The sequence below is a fragment of the Garra rufa genome, chromosome 1, assembly GCF_049309525.1.
Source record: "Garra rufa chromosome 1, GarRuf1.0, whole genome shotgun sequence".
NCBI classification, from domain to species: Eukaryota; Metazoa; Chordata; class Actinopteri; order Cypriniformes; family Cyprinidae; genus Garra; species Garra rufa.
In genome coordinates, this window is record NC_133361.1 from 40,324,667 (window position 1) to 40,335,574 (window position 10,908).

Genomic DNA, 10,908 nt, shown 5'->3' on the forward strand with positions numbered 1-10,908 from the left:
CAGCATTGTGGGTAGAGTAACGTTAGGTCAGATGATCCTCGTCTCTCTTGTGAGGGGTACAACTGCTGTCACACACTATTAGCCACTGAAGGCAAAGCTGATATTCACAGGTACGTCTAAGTGATTTTTGACGTTATTGTTGAGTTTTCGTATTAAACCTGTGAGGGGAAATAATCGACGCAGCTACAGTGGCGCAGAAATGTTGCGTGTGGTTTCTTAGGTTGATCGTGTAGGGGACGCAGCTAGCGAGCTAACAAGCTAGCATCATGAGTATGAGTTGTAACAAGACTCATGGGGGATGGGGTAAACAGGACTAGATCGCTTTTTTCATTCAAATTAGAGATTTGTTTGATTTGCCTCACACGACACACACGGAAATCTGTGCGGTGTGTTTTATAGTAACGTTAGTGTAGCAATAAAGTTTTAGTTTAGGCATTGGCGCTGGCATGAAGAGCCTTTCCGAGATTACAGGTTAAACTGGGCTAAATTATAATTTAACAAGTCAAGTCTGCTCTGACTTTACGGTTAGCTGTTTCGAGCACTTATTCGATTTCCAGCCTTATAGTAGGTGGATAATTATAACTTGACACCCGGTTATAACTGTTATCTGACATTATAAGCTGCATGTAATTAGTGTGAAGTATAAGCCATCTGCTTCACTCTCTGTCCTGTCAGGATTTGCACACATTGGATTAGAAATCTTTTGTAACATGAAACACGTCTTTATCATCACTTTTGATCAATTTAAAGCATCCTTGCTAAATAAAAGTATTATTTTTATATTTTTTTCCCTCGAAAAATGATACTGACTCTTAGCTTTTGAATGGTATTGTGTATAATGTTACAAAAACTTTTAATTTCAGATGCTTAATATACTGATATTGTATATGCATGAGGGACAGAAAGTAAGAGAGTGGGGGGGATTTGTAATTCAATTTGTGGGGCCAAATGCTATATTACACTTATAATAGATTCCTCTTTTTCAGTTGTTGATTTTATAGATACGCTGGTAATTGACTAACCAATTAAGTTGAAATATTTTAACATATGGATCACATTGAAATGTGCCCTGAAGATGTAATATTGGCTCCTAGGGCAAATCGTCTAAAAAATACCCTTTAATAAAAACAATTTCGGATTCTGATTTAATCCATTAATTAACACTACCTTCATGTGCATACACTACCACTCAAAAAGATTTTTTTTATTCTTAAAAGTCTCTTCTGCTCACCAAGCCTGCATTTATTTGATCCAAAGTGCATAAAAACAGTAAAATGATTAAATATTTTTTACTGTTTTAAAAACCTATTTCTATTTGAATATATTTTAAAATGTTATTTATTCCTGTGATTTCAAAGCTGAATTTTTAGCATCATTACTCCAGTCACATGATCCTTCAGAAATCATTCTAATATTCTGATTTGCTCCTCAAAAATATTATTATTATGTTGAAAACAGCTGAGTAGAATTTTTTTCAGGTTTCTTTGATGAATAGAACGTTTAGAAGAACAGCATTTATCTGAAATAGAAATCTTTTGTAACATTATAAATGTCTTTATCATCACTTTTGATCAGTTTAAAGCGTTCTTGTAAAATAAAAGTATTCATTTCTGTCATTTCTTTTTAGAAAAAATACTGACTCCAAGCTTTTGAATGGTATAGTCTATAATGTTACAAAAAATGTACTCAACTGTTTTAAATATTGATGATAATAATAAGTAATAAAACGGCAAATCAGCATATTAGAATGATTTCTATAAAAAAAATCATGTGACACTGAAGACTGGAGCAATGATGCTGAAAATGTAGCTTTCATCACAGGAATAAATTACATTATAAAATATTCTAAAAAATAGAATTTCACAACATTACTGCTTTTGTTGTATTTTGGATATAAATAAATGTAGGCTTGGTGAGCAGAAGAGACTTCTTTAAAAACATTAAAAATTTTACTGTTCAAAAACTTTTGACTGGTAGTGTATTTGTCTCTGGATTTTTTTTTTAATCGATAAAAAAAGTGGAAACTGAATGTATTGTAATAAAAAAAAGTATTTTTTGCATACGCATGTCTGTATTAAGTGAATTATCTCATACTTAAATTGTCCATAAAGTCCATAAGAAAAGAGCAAATCAGCTTAGTGTATGGCCAACCAGACTGTGCCATGTGATTAATAAAGACTTTCAGCCAATTAGAAGACACTCATTTCAGTGAACATCTAAAGGGCTTAGGCTCATGATAAGACTCTAAAAAGACTGACCGACCTCCACCTCCTATTCTCTTTCTCATGTTGCTATTCCAGTATTGAAACTGAACCATTGCAAATGTTAGCCTGGGAACCATATGAAATGATCATTTCTACCATTATAAGTGTGCTTACCGCACTTTTTATCATGTGTTTATACACACTGAAGGATAAATCATAACTGTTGTCTGGTAATCATGCCACAGTAATAATTGACATTACATTAAAAATAACCGCAATAACTTCCTTAAGGTGTGTGATCAAATGTTTTAATTTGCTTTAAACGTCTGTTTCTTTAAATGGATTTGACAGGGAAGAGTGTTTTTAGGCTTGACTTGTCTGCAGTGGTAAACACTAGTTTTCTTGGTATTATATGAGAATGCCAAACAATTAAGTCTTGTTTGTCAGCACAACAGCTGACGGTTGCATTGAGTACTATAGGCATCACTGAAGGTGGGCTGCTTTTCACCTATGTAATCATTAGTCATGCTATTGTCAAACATATACTCTGTGTTGTTTGTTTACACCATCAACATTCACGTTAGCCTGTATACCAACAAATAAGACTGGATATACACTACTGTTCAAATGTTTGAGATCAATATCAGTTTAAGAAGAAAAACTCTTATTTAGCTAAGACTTTATTTAACTGATCAAAAGTTGCACAAACAACTTTTGTAATAATTTTCTATTTCAACGAATAATTTCTGTTTATACCAAATTCTGCTGAATCCACAAAAACACAACACTGAATGGAATAAGAAATGTTTATTGAACAGCAAATCAGCATATTAGAATGATTTCTGAACGATTATGTGACACTAACGACTAATTTTACAGACTAAGTAATTTTGAAGTTGAATTTAGCTTTGTAATTGCAGGAATAAATTACATTTTTAAATATACACTGCCAGTCAAAAGTTTTTGAGTTTGATTGAAGATTTTTAATGTTTTTTAAAATGTCTCTTCTGCTCACCAAGCCTGCATTTATTTGATCCAAAGTACAGCAAAAATGGTGAAAGTTTGAAATATTATATATATATATATATATATATATATATATATATATATATATATATATAATTTTTTTTTTAAATGTAATTTATTCCTGTGATTTCAAAGCTGATTTTTTCTGATCCTTCAGAAATAATTCTAATCTGCTTCTCAAAACCATTTATTATTATTATGTTAAAACCAGCTGAGTGGATTTTTTTTCAGGTTTCTTTGATGAATAGAAAGTTCAGAAGAACAGCTTTTATCTGTTTAAGATAAATGTATAAATGTCTATGTATAAATGTATAAATGTATAAACATAATAAATGTCTTTGTCATTACTTATGATCAATTTAAAGTGTCCTTGCTAAATAAAAGTATCAATTTCTATAATTTCTTTCTTACGAAAGCTTTTTATTTGCAGATTAATGCTGTTCTTTGAATCGTTCTGTTCATCAAATAACAATAAAAAAATTGCTCAACTGTTTTAAATATTGATAACAACAATAAAGTGTTTCTTGAACAAATCAGCATATAAGAATTAATTCTGAAGGATCATGTGACACTGAAGACTGGAGTAATTATGCTGAAAATTGAGCTTTGACCACAAGAATAAATTACATTTTAAAATATATTCAAATTGAAAGCAATTATTTTAAAATGTAAAAATATTTCACAATATCACTGCTTTTTTATGGATCACATAAATGCAGGCTTGGTGAGCAGAAGACAGAAGAGACTTCTTTAAAAAAAAAAAAAAAAAAATCTTACCATCCAAAAACTTTTGACTGGTAAGTGTATTTAAATAGAAAATGGGTATTTAAAATTGTGATAATATTTCACAGTATTACTGTATTTAAAAAAAAACCCATCTAGGTGAGAACGAGACAAAATCTCACCAACCCCAAACTTTTGAACCGTTTTGAAACTAATCACGCTCTTATTATTATTATTATTAAACAAGTTTAGTTTATTTGTGCAGGTTGAGCATGAGGCACCTGGTCTTCCTCCTCCCAGCCCTGCTGCTGCTGCTGGCCCTGCCGGACACTAGGGGACGCTACAATGATGACTTCGATGACGGTGAGGACATTGCCGAGTTTGATGACAATGACTTTGCAGAGTTTGAGGATGTCAGCGAAGACCCAGCAGTTGATGTTGAGAAAGAGCCCCCACCACGAGCAGCCCCCTCATCCATACCCGTAGAGGACGACGAAGACGAGGCCACGGTGGAGAACGAGGATGGCCAGGATGAGTTTGAAGATGCTGATGGACAGGTAAAGATGTGAAAAGCCATTCTTATTTGTGTTTTCCTGCATGTCAGAGTTAATCCTAACTTAATCTGATCTACATTACAGGATCAAGACATGTACAGCAAGTATGACAATGAGGAGTTTGAGGGCTATGAGAAGACCAACCCTTCATTCAAAGACACTCTTATATACAGAGAGGTACACATTTAATGAGAAATGGGATTGGCCTTCACTGGCGCTTCATTGGCTTTCTTAAAGAAGAACGTTCACTTCCAGAACAAAAAATTACAGATAATGTGCTCACCCCCTTGTCATCCAAGATATTCATGTCTTTCTTTCTTCAGTCGTAAAGATATGATGTTTTTTGAGGAAAACATTTTTAGGATTTTTCTCCATATAGAGGACTTCTATGGTGCCCCGAGTTTGAACTTCCAAAATGCATATTAAACGCAGCTTCAAACAATCCCAGTTGTAAACTATCCCAGCCGAGGAAGAAGGGTCTTATCTAGCGAAACAATAGGTCATTTATTTTTTAAATTACAATTTATATACTTTTTAACCCTAAACTCTGTTTATTCTAGTTCAAGACAGTTAGGGTATGTCAAAAACTCCCATCCTATTTTCTCCCTCAATTTCGAAAATAATTTCAAAATAATTCTACATCACTGCAGAAGTACCAACCCAGTGTTTGCAAAGTGAACCGGTAAAGAAGATCAAACACCCTTTACAAAAAAGTTAAAACAGTGATGTAGGACGATTTTAAATTTGAGGGAGAAAATTTTTTCGATATGTTCTAACTGTCTTAAACCAGAAAAAACAAAGTTCAAGCAGAGCAAGACAAGATGACCGTCTGAGGTTGAAAAGTATATAAATTGTAATTTTAAAGTTTTGCTAAATATGGCCCTTCTTCCTCGGCTGGAATCGTTTACAGCCGCATTTGGGATCGTTTGAAGCTGCATGTGAGGTCATTGGACACCGAGTCCGAAAATTTCAACTGCGTTTTTTCTGGGGTTTTTTTTTTTTCGTATTCGTCATCCGTTCCTATCAAAATGCTTGCTACGGATGCAAAAACGCAGAAAATCAAACTTTTTGACAGACAAAAGTTTCAGAGGCAGTGTGTAAACATGATTGACCCAACATGAGGTCGTTTTTTTTTTTTTTTTTTTTTTTGGCGAAAATGTCAGACTCAATGTGCCTTTAAACTGCATTTTGTAAGGTCAAATCGGGGCACCATAGAAGTCCACTATATAGAGAAAAATTCTGCAATTTTTTCCTCAAAAACAATTTCTTTACGACTAAAGAAAGAAAGACATGGACATATTGGAACTCAAGGTGGGAATTTCTCCTTTAAATGACTGTTTGTATGTATGTAACAGGTTCCAGCACACCTTCAGAACAGCTGGGAGAGTTATTACATGGAGATCCTGATGGTCACGGGTCTTCTTGCTTATATTATGAACTACATAATTGGTAAAAACAAGAACAGCAGGCTTGCCCAGGCCTGGTTTAATTCCCACAGAGAACTTCTCGAGAGCAACTTCACCCTTGTGGGTAAGTGTACCTCTTTGTTTCTCCTTCTTATGCCCTTATCCCTGTCCTTGTTTTTCTTTGACTCTCAAACGTGTGTTTATTTTTCAGGGGATGATGGTACCAGTAAGGAGGCCACCAGTACGGGAAAACTGAACCAGGAGAATGAACACATCTACAACCTGTGGTGTTCAGGACGTGTCTGCTGTGAAGGAATGTTGATTCAGCTTAAGGTAGAGTGTTAATGTGAATAAGAGAAAGATGTTTTATAGATGTGTGTGTATTCACCATGGTGTCTTTTTTAATTTAATTGCAGTTTTTGAAAAGACAGGACCTGCTGAATGTGTTGGCCAGGATGATGAGACCAGCTTGTGATCAAGTGGTAGGCACACACAAACTTTGATCTATTAGCATAGACTGACAAGTCGTACCTCAAATGGATATTCAAAAGGTTGTTCCTCATCTCACTCTTCCTTTTTTCACAGCAAGTTAAAGTGACTCTAAATGATGAAGACATGGACACGTTTGTGTTTGCCGTGGGGAGTCGGAAGGCCATGGCGCGGATGCAGAAGGAGATGCAGGACCTGGTTAGTCATAAAGGAACTTCGTTCATTAAAAGAATTCTGAAAAAATATCACTGTTTACATAAATATTAAGCAGTTTTCAAACTGCTTTTAAAAACTGATAATGGTAAGAAATGTTTCTGTGAGTAGCAAATATAGTTTTTTTTTTTAATTGCAAACATTTGTCTAATTTCAACTTTCGGCAAACAATAAATACACATCCATTTTTTTTCTTTTACTCAGGCTAGACTGAATGAAATGGCTTGTGGTTAGTGAGTGAGTCAGTAATGTTGATTCACTAACCACTCCAATGGGTTCAGTGAGTTAATTTAGTGAAGGATTTGTTGGGCTGATTGAAACAAATAACTCTTTGGTTTTTTGTGCAATTCATTACACATACAATTTGTTTGTTTGCAAATTGAACTCCACTAGTCTTGCTGTATGTTTGTTTTGAGTGCAGGCTGTGAGGGAATACAAAAATCTTATCTCAGTTACTAGTCTGTACTAACTTTAATTTTCTTATTCTTTTCACAGAGTGAGTTCTGTGGTGATAAGCCCAAATCAGGGGCAAAATATGGCATCCCTGAATCTCTGGCCATTTTATCAGAAATGGGAGAGGTCACGGATGGAGTGATGGACTCCAAGGTAAGAGCAGAACACCACAGTCTCCCAGATCATTATGGTGTTTGTCTCAAGATTGTTAAAAAAAATATATATATATATTATATATGAAACTAACACTATTGAAAATATTTTTTGTTAATTGACATAAAACTAGAACCTAGAAACTTGAAAGGATAGTTTACCCAAAAAATGTCAATTCTGTCATTAAGACATTAAGACCCTTGTTCATCTTCGGAACACAAATTAAGATATTTTTGATGAAATGCGAGAGCTTTTTGACCCTGCATAGACAGCAACACAACTGAAATATTCCCAGAAACGATAATGGCAGAAGACGTGATTCGGAGGAGAAAATTTGGTGAATAAAGTAATTTTCTTTGCACACAAAAAATATTCTCGTAGCGCTCGAATCGTTCCTTTGCAAGAAGGACGTTTTTGCTGTTTTGCCGACTGGATACGGCAAGAGTTCAATCTATCAGTTAGCTCCGCTGGTAGCTAAGCATATGGGGCTCACATGGTGTATTGTTGTGATTGGTCGTGGCGTTATCCAATTGCGTGCAGTGAGAGTTTCAAATGCACGCTTGGTGCCGCCCCTTGAGTTAGGCCCTTTTCATTGCTCGACGATTTTTTCCAGACTACTTAATTTGTGTTTAAGTTCTAAAATGACTAAAATAGAAAAAAGTTGCTGTCTGCATTTCCATCGCGGTCTAAAGTACCGTAAAATTTAGGTATAAAGAATCAGAATTGCAGGATATAAACTTGCAATTCTGACTATTCTCGAAGTTGTTACTTTGTATTCCGCAATTCAGATTTTTTTTTCTCACAATTTCAAATTTGTATCTCGCAATTCTGACTTTTTTTCTCCGAATTGTGAGATATAAGCTCACAATTCCAAGTTATAAAGTCCAGTTCTGAGGAGGAAAAAAAAGACTGATATGTTCACAGAATTGCAAGTTTACATCTCACAATTCAAATTTTTTTCTGTGAGATATAAACGCACAATTGCCAGTTATAAAGTCAGAATTGCTAAATATGAAGTCATAATTGCAGGATATAAACTGAAATAAACTCAGAAATGACTTTAATCTTTATTTCTCGCAATTCTGATTTTTTATTTATTTTTTCTCAGAACTGAGATATACGCACAATTGCCAGTTATAAAGTCAGAATTGAAATCAGAATTTTCTTGCAATCTTTATTTCTCACAATTGCGGGATATAAACTCACAATTGCAAGAAAAAGTCAGAATTGAGAGATATAAACTCACATTTCTGACTTTTTTTCTCACAATCTTTATTTCTCGCAGTTGTATCTTGCTATTCTGACTTTTTTTCTAGGAATTGTGAGATATAAACTCGCAATTGAGTTATAAAGTCCAGTTCTCAGAAGTAAAAAAAAAAAAAGACAGAATTGTAAGTTTATATTTCTTTTAAAATCTATATAACCTTTTTTTTTTTTTTTTTTATTCAGTGGCGTAAACGGGTTTCCATATAAAATAGCACTATTTAAAATGTATATTTATCCTTCTGCAGTCTGTTTTAACGTAATTTTTATTTTTCTGTTTCTAGATGGTACATTACCTCACCACTCATGCTGACAAGATTGAGTCCATCCATTTTTCGGACCAATTCTCTGGTCCAAAAGTTATGCAAGAGTAAGTATTTTTTGTTACTATTCTTATTCTTCCACTATGTTGGAGGAGCTTATACTGGTTAATAAATGTTAATGGTTTCTAAACTTTTTTTTTTTTTTTAGGGAAGGTCAGCCCTTAAAGCTGCCCGAGACCAAGAAAACACTGCTGTTTACATTTAATGGTGAGAGAAATTCATAATTCACATTTCATAATTCTCTCTACCTGCATGACACTGAGACATTCCTTTTCCTGTCTGTGTAATAATATGCTGTACTTCACAGTGCCTGGGATGGGTAACACATCTCCCAAAGATATGGACAGTCTGCTGCCTCTGATGAACATGGTGATCTACAGCATCGACAAAGTCAAGAAGCTTCGCCTCAACAGAGAGGTAAGTGCACACGCACAATGCGCACAACATCATGTTGAATTAGTAGAAGGTTAACCTGTAGCTTGATATGGGCATTTAGGGCAAGCAGAAAGCAGACAAGAACCGTGCTCGCGTGGAGGAGAACTTCCTGAAGCAGACTCACGCTCAACGTCAGGAGGCCGCTCAGACGCGCCGCGAAGAGAAGAAGCGAGCGGAGAAGGAGAGGATCATGAACGAGGAGGATCCTGAGAGACAGCGCCGCTTAGAGGTGTGTGTTTGTGTAATTAAAAATCAGATCTTTTCACTTAATCTGCATTGATATGTAATTTTCTCCTCGCTCTTTTGTTTAGGAAGCCGCTCAACGCCGCGAGCAGAAGAAGCTGGAGAAGAAGCAGATGAAAATGAAGCAGATCAAAGTGAAAGCCATGTGAGACACGTTCATTGTCATTAGAGAAACAATCTACTACTTCCACACCCACTAATATACACTCTTCTACATGAATGTGCGTGCCATTCGATTGGCTGCTATTGCACCCATATAAACTGTCCAATCAGGAAAAAGCAGCTGGTTATAATGTAAATCTGATCTTTATAAGACAACTAAATTGGATTTAGTCTGTTTGAACATGATTTTGTGTAGCAGTCATTCAAGGCATGAGTTGCATGGCGGTTTTTAATTGCAAGACTATTGCTTTTTGTGGGCTTTGCCATAATAAACTTCAAACCAAGTTGCCACTTCAGCCAAACTTTTCCAATTCAGTTGTCTCCTGGAGTTCAGTATGGACTTTCCAAAGCTTTGTCAAGAGGACCTATGCTGTCATTTTCGCTCCCAGATATTCTTCATCTTGTGAAAGTTTCTGCTATGCTTCTTTTAAAAGTGAAATCTGGGAGTGTTTTTAAAAGGAACTGGGTGGGTAAGAAAGCTACCTTTTTTGTACTACAGTGCTTCCTTGACCCTATTTCTAAGAGTTCTTGATTGCAAGCATTTTATAGATGAGTAAATAGGCACACTGTCATTGTCTTTCAATCTTTCTTTTTATGAGCAAAGGCCCACTGTGAATTGTCACTGTCAAGGCAGCACAGACTCCTTTATATGTATTTAACAGAGGTGAAATTTTAATTTATCTTTAAGTTAATATTCAGTCCATGTGCTTGAATCATGTTTATGAGTGAACATTGACTGTAACCCTTTTTTTCTGTAACATTTGTTAATGAGATGCTTAACTAAATAAAACATTCACTGAAAACATCTTTCTTCCGTGTCATGGTCTTTGATTTCAGCTGGTTTTTAAAGGTACAGTCTGTAATATAAAGGAGGATCTATAGACAGAAATGCAATGTAATTAACACAGCTATGTTTTCAGAGGTGGATATAGACCTTACATAATGAACTGTTATATCTACATAAATAGAAATCGCTATTTTGAGCCAAGATGTTTCTATAGTAGTTTCTACTAAAACTGCTCTACAGAGTGTGTTTCGTCACTGTGTTCTTGAATAAAACACTGACACGATGAGCAAGTAACAATAATATTCACAATAACGCAACGGTTTACTGAATAATTAGGTAAATATAATACTTCAATTTACCACTAAAAATGTGCTAAAGTTTACACACTGCACCTTTAAATCTTATCTAAAATGTGTTTCAAAAGTGTTTTTCTGCAGTGTTTTCTATACAGCTATTTTAACAGCGTTTGATCAT

The 10,908-nt window shown here is 34.8% G+C and overlaps 1 protein-coding gene across 1 annotated transcript; it reads left to right on the forward strand.

The window, feature by feature from the left end:
- Window positions 1-10,454, forward strand: ccdc47 (coiled-coil domain containing 47). The gene is made up of 13 exons (XM_073817797.1): window positions 1-110; window positions 4,219-4,510; window positions 4,592-4,684; window positions 5,863-6,037; window positions 6,125-6,246; window positions 6,330-6,395; window positions 6,499-6,600; window positions 7,111-7,221; window positions 8,769-8,854; window positions 8,956-9,014; window positions 9,115-9,224; window positions 9,304-9,471; window positions 9,554-10,454. Exons 2-13 carry the CDS (start codon window positions 4,226-4,228, stop codon window positions 9,632-9,634), a joined length of 1,458 nt encoding a protein of 485 aa, XP_073673898.1. The 5' UTR covers window positions 1-110; window positions 4,219-4,225; the 3' UTR covers window positions 9,635-10,454.
- Window positions 10,455-10,908: the final 454 nt, after the last annotated feature.

Bases quoted from the DNA above. Each gene is read 5' to 3' on its own strand.
- ccdc47 (XM_073817797.1), top strand. From the start codon at position 4,226: ATGAGGCACCTGGTCTTCCTCCTCCCAGCCCTGCTGCTGCTGCTGGCC. The intron at 6,247-6,329 runs GTAGAGTGTTAA...ATTTAATTGCAG, and splicing joins GAATGTTGATTCAGCTTAAG to TTTTTGAAAAGACAGGACCT. The intron at 9,225-9,303 runs GTAAGTGCACAC...ATGGGCATTTAG, and splicing joins AGCTTCGCCTCAACAGAGAG to GGCAAGCAGAAAGCAGACAA.